The sequence below is a fragment of the Pelodiscus sinensis genome, chromosome 7 (genome assembly GCF_052426305.1).
Source record: "Pelodiscus sinensis isolate ZL-2025 chromosome 7, ASM5242630v1, whole genome shotgun sequence".
Classification (NCBI taxonomy): Eukaryota; Metazoa; Chordata; order Testudines; family Trionychidae; genus Pelodiscus; species Pelodiscus sinensis.
The window spans coordinates 39,063,327-39,078,596 of NC_143058.1; the positions used below are offsets into that span (position 1 = coordinate 39,063,327).

At 39.1% G+C, this 15,270-nt stretch overlaps 1 protein-coding gene across 4 annotated transcripts in view; it reads right to left on the reverse strand.

The window, feature by feature from the left end:
- The window catches only part of TTC21B (tetratricopeptide repeat domain 21B), a 133,186-nt gene that overhangs the window by 28,392 nt on the left and 89,524 nt on the right, over positions 1-15,270 (reverse strand). For all 4 annotated transcript variants that reach the window (XM_006124791.5, XM_075933527.2, XM_075933528.2 and 1 more), the window contains 6 exons: positions 10,334-10,472; positions 8,761-8,867; positions 3,658-3,846; positions 2,791-2,901; positions 1,135-1,216; positions 322-472 (listed from right to left, as the gene is read on the reverse strand). In XM_006124791.5, coding sequence (XP_006124853.2) covers positions 322-472; positions 1,135-1,216; positions 2,791-2,901; positions 3,658-3,846; positions 8,761-8,867; positions 10,334-10,472 — 779 coding nt within the window. The remainder of the gene's footprint in view (positions 1-321; positions 473-1,134; positions 1,217-2,790; positions 2,902-3,657; positions 3,847-8,760; positions 8,868-10,333; positions 10,473-15,270) is intronic.

Sequence of the window (15,270 nt, forward strand, 5' to 3'; positions counted from 1 at the left end):
TCATGTACGTATTGTAAAAATTAGTTCTGAGAAAGTAAATATTGCTACTTGAATTGGCCAGCAAAAAATTCCACATGAAATAGCATCAAATACAATAGTGAAAAGAGTACTTAGAGATACAATTATCTGAATTTTCTAATAATAATACACCCAAAGACAAAAAAGTCTCTTAAAAAATCCAGTCCCTAAATCTTTACTTCCCAGTCATGCAGATCATGTCATAATTAGAAATTGAGTTAATATCTTTTTAATTAATTATATTTTCATATGAAATACAGTTACCAAATAAAAGTTATTTTAGTTAATTATAACTGTACCTACCAAAGGTACAGTCCTTTGCAATAATGAAAACCGGGCTCAAGTTTTGCTCTGGAAGAATGTCTCTCAGCCATTACAAGAAATCTTGGAACTTCTTCTAGCTTCCCAGCTCTTCTTAAGAGATCAATTAAACGTGACAGACTTGCATAGTTGTCTAGGTACACATATATTTAGAACATTTTTAAATTAAGTCACATATTTGTTAAACAAACAGATAGAAAATAAACTAAATCACTCTTTTCAAATGTGTGCCGCAAATTAGAGTACACAAAGTATTTAAAATAAATTCATACAAGTTCCAAAAGCTTTTCGCTAAATGATATTTACTATGCATTTTAAATGATCTAATGGTCAAATTATAGCATGTATGGATCCAATTGTATGGCACTTAAAAAAATCAAATATCAAATGTCATATACTCTCATTTTTTTCAAACATACATTCCCAATAGCAAACTTTACAATCTCTCCAGTATCACTAACACATCCAGTTTTATCTGTACCTCTACTCATATTTTGCATATAAACAAAACTTTACAGCTTATTCCAGTTACTTATTTTAGCCTTGCAATCCTATTTGTGTTTGGGTATACACAAACTTTGGCAACAATTTGAAAGAGAAACATTAAATAAGTCTGTACCTGTATTAGATACTATATGAAATATGCACATTTCATTTAGATATATTTTCTTCTTAAATTTAATAGAAAAATGCATTAAATATGTGTGTTTCTGACATTCATTAGGACTAGAGGATGACTTGTGTTTGACATTCATATATCAGAAAGAAACTGAAGTATCATTACTGAATTCATACCTGGTTTACGTTCTAAGAGCTGCTGAAAATGAAAAACAGCTTGTTCATAGTCCTGCTTCTTGAACATGAGATCAGCCATCATCTATATATCAAAACATGTAAAGAAAACAGCAGTTACAAGACATGATCTGGAATGTTTTTTTGATTAATCCCACATCTGATATGAACATTAAATGAGAGAATCCAAATTATGAGATCTAGTTCTCTAAAAAAGGGATTCTGAAATTCAACATTTTTAAAGTTCTCATAGTATGTATAAGGAAAATTCACATTTGTTTGGGAAGGGACTGAAATGTATATTAATAGTTTATAGAGAACTAGTTTACTTTTTTTTTTTAATACAATGAAATCCTTCCTATGATACTATGAGTTCTTCCTCGTTAATCTAAAAATATTAAACAAAAAAGCCACTTGGTAAAGAGAAAATAAGGTTTTTTCCAATTATGGATTCCATTGTTTTTCAATTACATACTAACTTCTAATTTTTAAAAATTTCTTTAAGAATGAATTTGTTTTAGCATGAATTTTAGTTTTTCTTAGAAAACCAAAGTGAGTACATCTAGAGAAGCAGCTCACAATCAGTAATTAAGACTATGAAGAAAAAAATATAACTCATACAAATAATGAGAAATAAGTCCAAATAAGAGATGGATAGAAAAGATTTATCAAGTGTTCTACTAAGGGTGCATTGAAATAAGCTACGCAAATTGAGCTACATCAACTGCGTATCTTATTTTGAAATACCTTATTTCAAAATGGGGGGGGGCTACACAGCACTTATTTTGAAATAGAGCACTCTTCCTTCAACTTTCCTTACTCCTTGTACAACGAGGGTTATAGGAGTCGGAGGAAGAAGTCGTCCAGCTTGACATTATTTTGAAATAATTGCCTGCAGTGTAGACTTGGACTAAGTTATATCGGAATAGAGCTAGTTATTTCGAAATAGTGTTGCTGTGTAGACATACCCTAAATGTTACTTCCTCCAGGTACTTCATACAGTATCAGAATAAAATATATGCATGATCATGACTGCCAATGAGCAGGGGAAAAAATAATCAGTTTTACCAGTACAGTAATATCTTTCAAATGCTTCATCCATAATTTTAAACAAAGTATATTTTCCAAGGGAGAATGACTATAACATAACCAGTGTAACTTATGCAGCTTGTTAAAAGCCTATTCACCTTTAGGATAAAAGGCACTTTCCCAGCCAGATGCCAGATCAGTAGGTAAAGTACTTTGAGCTACATCTCTTATAGGCATGCAATGCAGTGGTAAAGATATGGTTTAAGAGAACAGTTTTCTCAAAACAGTTTACACTGTCGGCATCTAGACATATTCTGACCACTGTTCCTCTTACAGTTGCCTCTCCACCTCTCAAGTTTCTGTAACATGCTTTCTGTATCACGATAGTAAAGTTAAATATACTAACAGATATAAACGACAATGGATAATGATGATACATAAATGAACATGTAAACAACATTTAATGATAGGTTGTTGATCTTCATTTACTAAATCTCCTCTAGATACTTTTTAAAATATACACTAATATTCTCTATATACTATGCTTTATCTTAGAAAGTACATATTAAATAATTTTCTAGCATTGAAGTCCTTTTGATATAGCAAATTGCAATAGTACAACATACTAACCATTGTAGCTGCTTCATTATCTTGGTCATTCTTCAGTAACAATGCACACTGATGTTGACAGGCATCAGTATCATCTTGTGCAAGATACAAACGTGCAAGTTCCAACATTACCTGGAGATGAAAAAAAAATACAGAAGTCTTCCTCTTCATACAATTGAGCGAGGAGACAGTTTAGTGGTTAGTGTTTTAACTTAGAATCCAAGAAACCTGGGTTCAATACCCTGACTTCCTGCATGATCCTAGACAAATCAGTGAAGTCTCTGGCAAGCTTAAACCCAAAAATGAAGCTTTCAAGAAGTGGAAATGTGGACAGATGACTAGGGAAGAATACAAATCTATTGGTTGTGTATGCAGGGGTGTAATTAGAAAGGCCAAAGCACAACAGGAATTGCAGCTAGCAAGGGATGTGAAGGGTAACAAGAAAGGTATTTGCAAAAGCGGCGAGGAGTCCTGTGGCACCTTATAGACTAACTTAAGTGTTGGAGCATAAGCTTTTGTGGGCAAAGATGCATGTCTGACCACTGTTCAGAGCTTATGCTCTAACACTTCAGTTACTCTATAAGGTACCACAGGACTCCTCGCCGCTTTTGTCGATTCAGACTAACACGGCTACCCCTTTGATACTTGACACCAAGAAAGGTATTGTTAGGCATGTTAGCAATAAGAGGATCCTCAGGGAAGGTGTAGGATCCTTACTTGAATGAGGGAGGTAACCTAGTGACAGATGATGTGGGAAAAGCTGAAGTACTTAATGCTTTTTTTGCCTCTGTCTTTGCCTCTGACTACTACTCTAGGCAGTAAGGTGGGCAGCTCTTAGTGGAGAAAGAATAGGTGACATAAAATAGTTATTTTTAAGGTAAGACTGACCTTGTTATCTGTTTCACAATGAACAAGAGCTTCTTTGTAAAATTTAATTGCTTTCTCATAGTTTCGCTGGGCTGTACAATGTTTAGCAATCTCTGCACAAATTTCAGCTACTAACTGTTTCTGTGCAGGAACTGCATCCAGCTGCTCTATTTGAACTCGTTTAAGTATTCTGGCTTGCAATTCCCGAGCCTAGGAAAACAACAGGTGATGGCATCAGAAAATTAGCATGATAATAGCAAAATCATTGTTTTGTATGCATTCATGTAAATATATATACACAAAAATGCACAGGAGAGATTGCATTCACAGGTTTATTATTTGGAAAAAACGTTTCAAAGGAAAATTCTTGCCCCAAACTCACAATACACCCAAACATCAGGCTGACTTTTTACTTCTTGTTTTTACTTAAAATACATAAGCTTTTTAACTTTTATTCCAAAGAGATGTTGATAAACTAGATCCTTATCCAATACAGATTTCTGCCCATTTAAACAGGGGTCCATTAAGAGATGAAAATATTATTGTGTGCTAGCATCATTTGCCCCCAACATGTCAAGAAAGTAAATGTATTCTACACAATTGTGTTGATTTCTTGAAAAGTATGTTTTCCACCAAGGTGAGGTGAAAGAAATTAAAAAGGTATCTGGGCAATATTTCTAGTTGTTGGGAATTTTTTTTTTGAACGACAGACATGCACTGAAGGTACGTTTACAAGCTACTTTGGGGAGTGTGCAGAAGAATAAATAGCAGCATAGATGGTGAGGAAAAACTTAAGCAAGTAAAGAAATACCAGAATGTGTATGTGATGTACATGTAGCCTAATAGTGAGAGGGATTTTTTTTTTTACTAAATGACAGAATCTGCAAATTTAGTAATTATCAGTTTCATCTAGTTTTACTAATTTGCAACATTTTCTTACATTTCACGTATTTTACCTACATGATTTAAGATCTTACCACTTGTAAAAATAAAAACAAGCAACATTCAGATGATTTCATATTTTTCAGCCATCATAAGACAATAGCTCAATTCTATCTCTAGCTATATATTTTAGAGTGAGTCTGTATGTTTGCGAGTCCATTTGTTCAAGAACTCCTCCTAAATGGTAACAACTAGGGTCACCAAATTTTGGTATGCAGTTTCCTCTTCTTCTAGCTTAAACCAAGGTCAGGGATTAGTTGTACCAGGACAACCAGAAGCCCTGGGAAAAGGGCTGTTTCCGTAACGTGCAAAGCAAGGGGCTGCTGTTTGGAGGGAAGTGATATGAGAGTGTCCACTAGGAATAGCAAGTCTGCAGGAGACAGCTATCCTACAGTGTCCCTTGGCAGCTGTACCACCAAGGGAGTGGTCAGCAGGGCTGGGGCTCTGCCATCTTTACTGCGAGCACACCAGGTAAATAGCTCCTCTGCCCCAAACTCTTTCCTCCCCTTCCAGCCCCTGTCTGCAGCGCCGGAGGGGAGGGAGGAGAAAAAATGTCCTTGGCAGCTAGGGGAGGGGTAGCAAAGGAGGGCAGAAAAGGGGCCTGTGCCGGATGGGACCCCCCCACGCTGAACCCCTTCTCACACCCCAAACCTCACTCTCATATCCCCCCATACTCCAGCCTCCTTCATATTCCTCCCCGCCATCTATAAGCCCCTTCCCTGACTCCTACACCCCGCACACCATGCCCTGAAGGATCCGAACAATGGCACGTAGGTCTGCTAGTAGTTATATAAACTTGAAATAAAACGATTACTGCTGATTAGCTAACTACAGGACTCTTCTAAATCACTTCCTCTCAGTCAGTAATGTCCTCCATCACTGTGACAGGAGCTGTGATAGCAAAAATACTGGCACAAGCCATCACTGAATGATTCTGACAAGGGCAGCTGTCTCCTTAACACAGCAGCTTGCTGTTGACACACAATTAGTTTGGTAATCAACAGCTGGAAAGAAAATGTATTTTTGTACTTACCCATGGTATTCATCTTCCCCTCACCCCTGCTCCCCCCCTTCCCCCCCAACCACTGTCAAGAACTGTTGTGCCTCTCCCTGTATCAAAGTTCTGACTGTGAAGGCTGTTGATTACATGTGAAAAAAATTAAACTCAAGTGTCATATCAAGACTTTTTTTAGTTGTCTTATCTTGTTCTGTGCACATGCTTTGTTTTCATTAAGTACTGACAAAACCTGACAACTAGTAAGGCAGAGATGAGCAATACTTCAAAGTCCAAAACCCCATTATCACACTTATTTCACCCGCTAAAAGAAAATTTGAATTTTGCAGTTTAGTTTTCTATGAGGCTCAATTATGAAAGTGTTGAGTCACACAAGGAGTGCATTAGCCATTTGATCTTTGAAGGACCATCAGGAAAGAGCTGCTTCCCTGTTGATTCTGAACATTCTTCCACATTTCCCAACCCTTGCTTAATGACTATCACAGGCTGCAGGGGAGAAAGAAGCAGTTATGTTACTCTGCTTCTTGCTCCTGACCTACTACAGGAGGTATAAGTTAAAAAAAATTAAAATAACAGCTTAGAGCCAACTTCTCACACAGAGTGTGTGTGTGTGTGTGTGTGTGTGTGTGTGTGTGTGTGTGTGTGTGTGTGTGTGTGTGTGTGTGAGAGAGAGAGAGAGAGAGAGAGAGAGACCACTTCCAACTTTCTCACACTCTGTGTGTGTATGTGAGAGAGAGACCACTTCCTGTCCCCAATTACATTTCCTTCTCCCTGCTAGGGATGTTAAAATGTATTTACTTGTGTAAACGTGTATCTGCTGAAATGGTCAGTGGATACATGTTTACACATTGGGAATGGGGGTGGAAGCTGGGGCATGTGGAAAGCTGGCTTTAAAGCCAGCTCCCCATAAGCACCAGCTCCCATTCTGCCCCTCCCCCTGAGTTTAGGTTGGACATTAGAAAAAACTTCCTAAATTTCAGGGTGGTTAAGCACAGGAGTAAATTGCTTAGGGAGGTTATGGAATCTTTATCATTGGAAATATTTAAGAGCAGGTTAGATAAACATCTGCCAGGGATGATCTACATGATGCTTGGCCTTGCCTGGAGTGCAGGGGACTGGTCATGACGACCTCTTGAGGTTCCTTCCAGTTTTGGTGTTCTATGATTCAGTGAAAAATCTGGGGGACCAATTCTAGATTCCATCCCAAAAGACAACAGTGGGGAGGGAGCAAGAGGTATAATGAGTGGCAGATGGTATGTGGCTGGTACTAGTTAAGTTAATGCACAGGCATTTTAGTAGCAAAATGGCAGGCATGGGCAGACATTGCAGTATTCCTCTAAGCTGTGCACTAGTGTGGCAGCTCAGGAGAGATTCACATGTTACCCAACTGATAAGTCAAGTGCCCACAGCTAGTTTTTTTGTTTCTACTGGTGGCACACATTTTACACACCTCAGTGCAGATAAAAATTTATTCCTCACATGGATTGAAAGGAGTAGAGGGAAAAATGGCACACAAGCATAGAAAGCTGAGGGGAATGGAAGCAGGCAAAAATAGTGGTGAAAAAGTCACTGAGGATACGTTAGAATATGGAGAGCAAAGAGGGAAGTTGTAAAAAATAGTTATTAACAGTGAGACATGCTAAAAGAATATGAATAAGCCAGTTTAAAGCTATTGTGTCCACTCTCAGTCTTCTCTTTTCTAACACAACATAAGGAAATAAAGAATAAAATGGAGAAATCAGTTGGCAGGGAAACAGTTACTAAAAGCTGTGGGGAGAATATACTAAAAAGACAAAAACTGAAGAAAGAATGAAACAAGAAATCATCAAAATAAGAGATAGGAGTAAGCTTGATATAGTTCTTATTTAGATAAGAAATAACAAAATAATACAATATATTAACATGCAATGTTTGTGGAAGGAGGGGTAAAGCCAACATCCTTTGGATAATACACCTGGTTTAATTTTGCAGACTGCTCAGAAAATATTATCCAGGCTTTGCTTCCTGAATCTTCAGTCCAGTCCTAGGGTATGTCTAGACTACATGGCTCCATCGATGGAGCCATGTAAACTAGTTTATACCCAGCATAGGCCAAGAAGTGGGGATTTAAATAATCCCCGCTTCATTAAAATAAACATGGCCGCCGTGCTGTGCCGACGATCAGCTGATCTGGTACAGCGCGGCAGTCTAGACGCGAATCTGTCAGCTGGGGAAGCCTTTGCTGACTGATCCTGTAAACCTCGTTTCACGAGGCATAAGGGATCGGTCAGCAAAGGCTTCCCCAGGCGACAGATCCACGTCTAGACTGCCACACTGTGCCAGATCAGCTGATCGTCGGCACAGCGTGGCAGCCATGTTTATTTTAATGAAGCGGGGATTATTTAAATCCCCGCTTCTTTGCCTATGCCGGGTAAACTAGTTTACATGGCTCCATCGACGGACCCATGAAGTCTAGACATACCCCTAGATTTGTGTGCATGTGCTGGAGGAAACAACAGGAACCCTATATACTGAAGTCAGATTTTTCTACGAGTGGAAAGGAGGTTCTGTGGTCAGACCAATTTCCAAATTGTGCACAGATGCTGTATCTTTCCCAAAGCCTTTGTCTGTCTCTAGCTGCTACACTTTTGCTCCTATTTCTCTGGCCATTACAGCTCTCCCTTCTAGCCACATCCTAGGTCTTAAATTTAGACCCAACAGTTTGCCAGTTCTTATCCTTAATGCTGCCCTTGGATAGCAACAGAAACTCAAGTACTCTGTGCACAGAAAAGCTATAGGCATAGCTCACACAAACTTCTCATATTGTTTAGGCAGCATGCTTTTCGATGTGAACAAAGACACTTCTAGCTTTGACTCCATCCCCAGTCTTCCCACTCTGTTGAAACTATGGTGGGCTTGAACATGTAGTTGGGACCTGGACTTCAGACCGATGAATTAAAGGTCACCTAAGAGCTAGCAACACTAATACTTTCAGCTACTATCAAACCACTTACCTAGTGGTGAAAAGATCTGTAACCTATTACCAATTCTATAAGCAATTTGATCTCTAGTTAACTTTTTTTCTTTCTACTTTAGCCTTTGTGATCCAATTTATTTCTAGAGAACGCTAAAAGTTCTCCTCCTGTCCACAAAATCTTGAAAGTGCAACACAATTATGCTTTCTTTACCTGCTGTAAAGAAACAATTGCTTCATCGGTCTTCTCCATTTTGCTATAAATTTTTGCTAGAAGAACTTGGTAACGTCCATCTTCCATTAGAGAGGACAACTCATTCTCTGTTAAAATATTAAAAACATAAAACAAAAAGTTGAAATAAGAACTGCCTCTTTTGAACAGTTTAGTGACACTTTGTGATGAGTCATCTCTAAAGCATGAAGCTCTGCATGAACCCCTTCAAGGTTAAAGAATGGAAAAAATGGACTGGAGATCTGCATAAAATTCAACAAAAAGGAGCTGCATATTTAATTTTCAAGTTTGAATGGCTACAGTTGTCTTTTAAATTTGTGGCTTGGCATTAATGAACACCTGGGAAGTAAAGATTTAACAGTCTATTAAGTTTGGAGGGCCAACAGGTATCTTTTAATCCAGAAAGATACTGAAGTATAAAACCAAAAACAAACCTAAACAAAATAACTTGCTGAGATGATCAGGAATAAATACCACATATGGGTCTGTTTAAAAAAAAGCCACCTTAGTTTTAAACATGAGAGAGAGAAAAAGGCTTTCCTATATACCTTGAATAAACTATGCAGATTAAGGTTCTAATTACGGACACTAAATTGCAGTAAATCAGCTAAATTATTAGTTGATGGAATTTCTCTTAGATTAGTTGATGGGGGGAGAGGGAAGGGAAACACTCACTACCCCTGCTATGGCTCTGCAGTTTAAATGCAATAGGAGCTGGGCGCGCAGCAGCTCTGCCTTTTAAATGTAACTCCACTGTGGCTTTGCCTTTTAAATGTAGTACAAACCTGGCGGGCTCTTACTACATTTAAAAGGCAGAGCCACAGCGTCCCGGAGTCGGCGCCAACTGGGACTGCTTAGTCCCAGCTCGTGCTGGCCCCGGGAGTTCTGCCTCCCCTCGTCCTCTGGCCCTCCTCCCCCACATTCTGGAGCTAGTGCTGGGGGGAACCAGCTTTTAAGCTGGCTCCCCCCAGCACTGGCTCCTGCTTCCCCCCACCTTGCTGCAAGGAGGGGAAGCGAATAGTCGACTTGACTACCAGATAAGCATATGCTTATATCGGGTAGACGACTACTCCCTTACATTCCTAGTTCTCATCCTGCTCCTACTGAGTCAACAGAAAATGTACTATTGATTTCAACGGGATCAGGACTGGCCTTTATGGTGCTTTCATTTAACTACTGGATTTTGATAGAAAGGAGAAAGCATAGCTAAACATTATCTAAATGTTTCAAGGCTACTAAAAAAGCTCCAAACTACTTTATTTTGCAGATGGGAAAGAACTACAGAGGAAACAGCTCTGAGGAATATAAGCACTTCCGTGATCTACTATATATTTAAGAGAGTGTGTGTGTCTGTACAAGAACTCCTCCTAAGTTGAGGTAATTTACATCCAATTCCATATTTCACATGGTACAGTGCCAACGCTAGTTTGAAAGATAGTAAGATAAAATGTTTGCACCGTACCCAATTATTCCTGAAGAAAATTGCACAGAACACACACACAATAACATTACTAATGTTTCTATTTTGTTGGAAATAAAATGGACTAGTTCATACCAGGCTCATGGTCTAAAGCTTGCTGAAGTACTTTTTCCGCCTTTTCATATTGCCTCAGTTTCAGCAAGAGCTCGGCCAGATCATAGCAAAGGATATTCTGTTGACCATTTTTCAATGCAGCTTCATAATAATTTATTGCCTGAAACAAATAAGTTAATAAATGTATGGAAATTGGCTCTCAAATAAAATGAATAAAAATAATAGCTTGCACTTAGGTTATCAGTGAAATAACATTTAATTATACAATTACCTTCTCTACTCTAACCCCAATTAATGTCCTGAAATGTCCTGTGTAAACATGAACAAGTTGCTAACAAAAGATATTTATTTAAATCTATAATTATATATAAAAATGAATGTGAAAAACTTTAGGTTGCAAAGCCAGTAACTCAGAATTCAGAAGTCTCAAATATAAAGGTTGCCTGTACCATCTTAGCTCTGTTCCCTGGGCATGCATTATGATACAATCTTTAATTACATGGTTACAAACTAGTTTTTACACAGGACCTCTCGCTCAGAGTTTTGTTTTCTTTTATTTCTTAGAGCCGATAGCAGCCAATCTAAATTGATTTGCAGACAGAAAAACCCACTTTGACCCAAACATTATCTCTCTGCCAAATGTTGAAGTCCATCTGCAAACAGAAGGGCTATTAGTGCTCTTCAAAAGAAAAGTAGCAATTTTTTTTAAATGAAGCATCTCCAGCTTTCCCTGCACTTTCAAGTATAAATAGAAATGAAACTGTCTTAATCATTCAAGGAAACACACACAAATAGGTCCTTAGCAAAGACAGTCTTATAAAAAAGCGCTGTAATGGTTTGTACGAGCTATTATATGTATGTGGTATCAAGATTTGGTGCTTAGTATAGAAAAGAAAAACAAAGAATAACAACAGTTTAAAAAATGTTTCTGGATATCCATGTTTGGGTTACTTTAAGCTACGCTGAAGTGGTCAGAAATAGAGCAGGTTGGAAAAATTCTGTTTAGAAGCTTTTTTGACAAAATGTGGGGAAAGCATTTATATTTTTGGTTTTCCATGCAGTTATAGTTACAGTATTTGAATAGCTAAAATTGCTAGTAATTTCTGTTAGGGTATGTCTATACTATGGTGTTATTTCGAAATATCTTATTTTGAAATAGTAACATGTCTACACACAAAATGCATTTCAAAATAACATTTTGCTATTTCGAAAGTGTGTCCACGCTGAGTGGACTCTGAATCGCATTGAAGGCTGGCTGGAACCAGTTCCGGCAGGGCACCAGGTCAGGACTTCCTGAGGCTGGCCTCTACCTGAGGCTATCTGAGGTCTGTGCTTAAGGGGACCCCCCCACCCCCGGACAGCCAGTTCTCAGGTTTCCCTGCTTTCTTGTCTACCTCGACGTGGGACAGCAAAGCAGTTTGACTCTGCATGCTCTGGTTTCCCTCACTCGGGACACCACAGCACTTTGCAACATGGGACACTCAGGACACCCCTGGGCACTCTGGTGCTTCTCTTGGACGCATTGCTGCGAGCCTGGCTGCACTTTCTGCAGGCTGCCATCCGGGAGGTCCATCGAGGGGCTGTCAGTATCCAGGAGGCCCTGCGGGAGAGCTTCTTACCATGAGGAGCACTAAGAGCCTCCCTGGTCTGCCCCACTGGGGACCTGTGCCTCATTCCTCCCTCCACTTACCCCTCTCCCTAACGTCAAATAAAATACATGTATTTTCATGAACACAAACTCTCTTTATTCAACAAAACTGGGGGCGGGGGGAATGAAACTCTGATGAGACTGGGGAAAGAAGGTGGAAGAGGGGAGAAGAGAGAGTAGGAGAGGGGAGGGGGAAACCTGGGAGGAGGGAGCTAGAAGGGGGAAGCAAGGGGAAGAAAGAGGAAGGGAAGCTCAGGGCTGGGGGTCTTGCCGGACCAACTTGATTTTCATGCAAGCTTACTTCTGGGTTCTCACGTGGCCTTTGGTGGCCAGGCTGGCAGCTATCCTGCCATAGACAGCCATGTTCCTCCATCTAGTGCAGAGATCATGGACGTTGGGGGCATCCCCCCCCGCAAATCTGAATAAGGTCTATGATCTCCACCCTGGACCAGGAAGGTGCCCACCTTCTCCAAGCCCTGGCAGGCTCCTGGGAGCTGGCAGACTGCTCCTGGGGAGCAGTGGAGGGCTGGCTGCCAGTGGCTTGCTGGCTCATGTTTTGGGGCCACTGGGTCATGGGCAGTGACTGCTGACTCTGGGCTGGAAGGCTTGGAGGTAGCACAGGCACTGTGGCCAGTGTCTATCCCTTTAAGGGCTCCGGGGAGGGGGCGAGGGAGAGGAGTGTTCTTGATTGAGGCTGGAGTGGCCACCTTGGCACCCTGGGAAAGCTGGAGGCCCCCTATTTCGAAATAAGTATCTACACAGCACTTATTTTGAAATAGCTATTTTAAATTTGGCATTATTCCTCATAGAATAAGGTTTACCAAATTCAAAATAAGCGCTCCACTATTTCAAATTAATTAATAGCGGTTTAGCTCTGTACACGCTAGGAAAGTTATTTCGAAATAAGAGCTGTTATTTCAAAATAACTTTGCTGTATAGACATACCCTTATAGATATCTTATATTTGCAAATGTATGACTTCATAGGTTACAAGAAAAAACAAACTAAAATTAAAAGTAGAATTAAGTATATTAAGGTTTAATTTTCAAAATCCATTTCAGGACTTTTTTTTTGACGATCACATAAAAGCACATATATAAAATATGCCAAAACATTAAGCTCTCAACCTCTTTCAGCTTAAATATCTATAGCCTTAAAAAGCACCTGCCTCAAAAAAATCAAAGGAACTAAAAGAGGTTTTATTCACTAACCTCCTAGCCAATCCTAGACACTATACAGGTTTAATGAAAATCTCTGGATACATTGGGGTAAAAAGAAATTAAAAATGACTGTACCATGGAAGAGATAATATGCCAAATATCACTGTAAGGTCAACATTAATGAAACTGAATGAAAGTCCAAAGTGTTTCAAAAATTGATAATATAATAGAGAACTATAGGTCTATTCTAGGGGCCTCCAACAGCTGTCCAAACAGAAAGCCTCTTCCGCTTTTCTGTGCGGACAGTTTTATGCTTTGCAGTGGGATTTTGCGTATTTGTAGTAAACAGTCAGTTGCACTCAAGTACGCATCATCCAGGTTATTAGAGAAACAAGGTGGGAGCTAATATATTTTAATGAAACAATTTCTGTTCGCTAAAGATGAGTTTGAGCATACACAGCAACACTGCAAACAACCTCTACAGTATCAGCAATTTTGGGCTGGAGACAAACGTTTGATCTTGGTTCCAAGCTATAGAATATAGGTGAAACACACTACTGAACAGACATTATAAGATCAACCAGAATTGTCTTAGTCACTATCAGGCTATCAACAGCACCATGGTTGCATTCTGTTTGATCATCCTTAGTATCAGAAAGATCAGTGGAAATGTATACATGAAATCTTGATCCCAGGATATGGCAGAGGGCTCTTGAAAGGATCCTAAGCTCATGCATCATAGGAGCAAGACTTGACACTTCAGGTTCACTTTTTTGGCAAAGTCCATAATGAGATTTCCCCAGCAATGAAATATTAGGGGCAATGAAGCAATTCAGAGGCCATTTGTGGTTGGTGATATTGAACAGATATTTTAAGGAAACTGTCTAGCACTTGACTCCAGGAAGAAGATCTATTGAGGTTATCCCATAATGTTGATACCATACTCACAAATTAACCATCTCTTGGCACCAGGGCAATGACCAGACATCCCCTTGTTTGCTTACATAATACACTGCAGATATATTGTCTGCGAGAACCTGCTGTGTGGATTCTTAAAACAGGTAGGAATACTATGCAAGCTAACCCAATCGCTCATAATTATGGGACATTTGTAAGTACTTTTGGAAGCTAGATCCTTGTGTTCAGAGATGTTTTAAGTGAGTGCTCCAGTGTTTATGATGCATCTGCAGAGAATATCTTTATATGAATGGGGCAGAGGAAGGGTACTCTATTCCAAATGTTTTTGGGAACTAACCATCGTATAGAGCACAAGCTAGAACCACAATGTGTATGTTCATTTGGTATTCTTCAAGGATACGATAACTTCAGCTAATTTTTATGAAAGTAGGTTAAGTCTGGTTAGTAGTGTCTGATATGTGCAAGCAGATGTGTTACTTAGGAGTTTAACTTAAAAAACAATGAATAGTCTGGAAGCACCTTAAAGACTAACAAAACATGTAGATGGCATCATAAGCTTTTGTGGGCATAACACACTTCTTCAGATAACTGGGGTATTTAAAGTCCAGATCCAAAATTAAATAAGGGAAAGGAGGGGAGGAGAGAAAAAAGGAGGAAAAAAAGAGGAAAAAAGGAGGAAAAAAGACAAGAATAGACTGTTCAAGTAGTTACAAGAGGCTGATAAGAACAATTAACATCTCCATTGTTTGGTTTGTTGGTTAAGTCATTAGGATGTGGAAGATAGTGTGTGAGCCAGCCGAAATCTCTGTTAATTTCATTCTGATAAGAATCAAACTTGTACATGAAGTTAAGTTCCAACCCTTTCCTGTGTATTTGGCTTGTGGAATTGGCATGAAACAACATGGTGACTCGGAGATCCATTAATGAGTGTCCGGGAAGGGTAAAGTATTCTCCAACAGGTTTCTGCATGTTGCCATTTCAGATATCTGATTTGTGTCCATTAATTTTTTCCTGTAGAGACTAACTTAGCTACTCTTCTGAAGCTTTAGGAGTTTAAGGAAGATTTTACTTAAATTGTCACAAAACAGTCTTGAGAATGAAGGGAAAGAATTACAGAGGCCATGCTGAATCCAAGACTATACATTTGTTAAGTCTTCTCACATCTAGAATAGGATGAAGACCACCTTTTTCCTTTGGTATAATAAAATATTGGGAATAAAATCCTTTTTCTT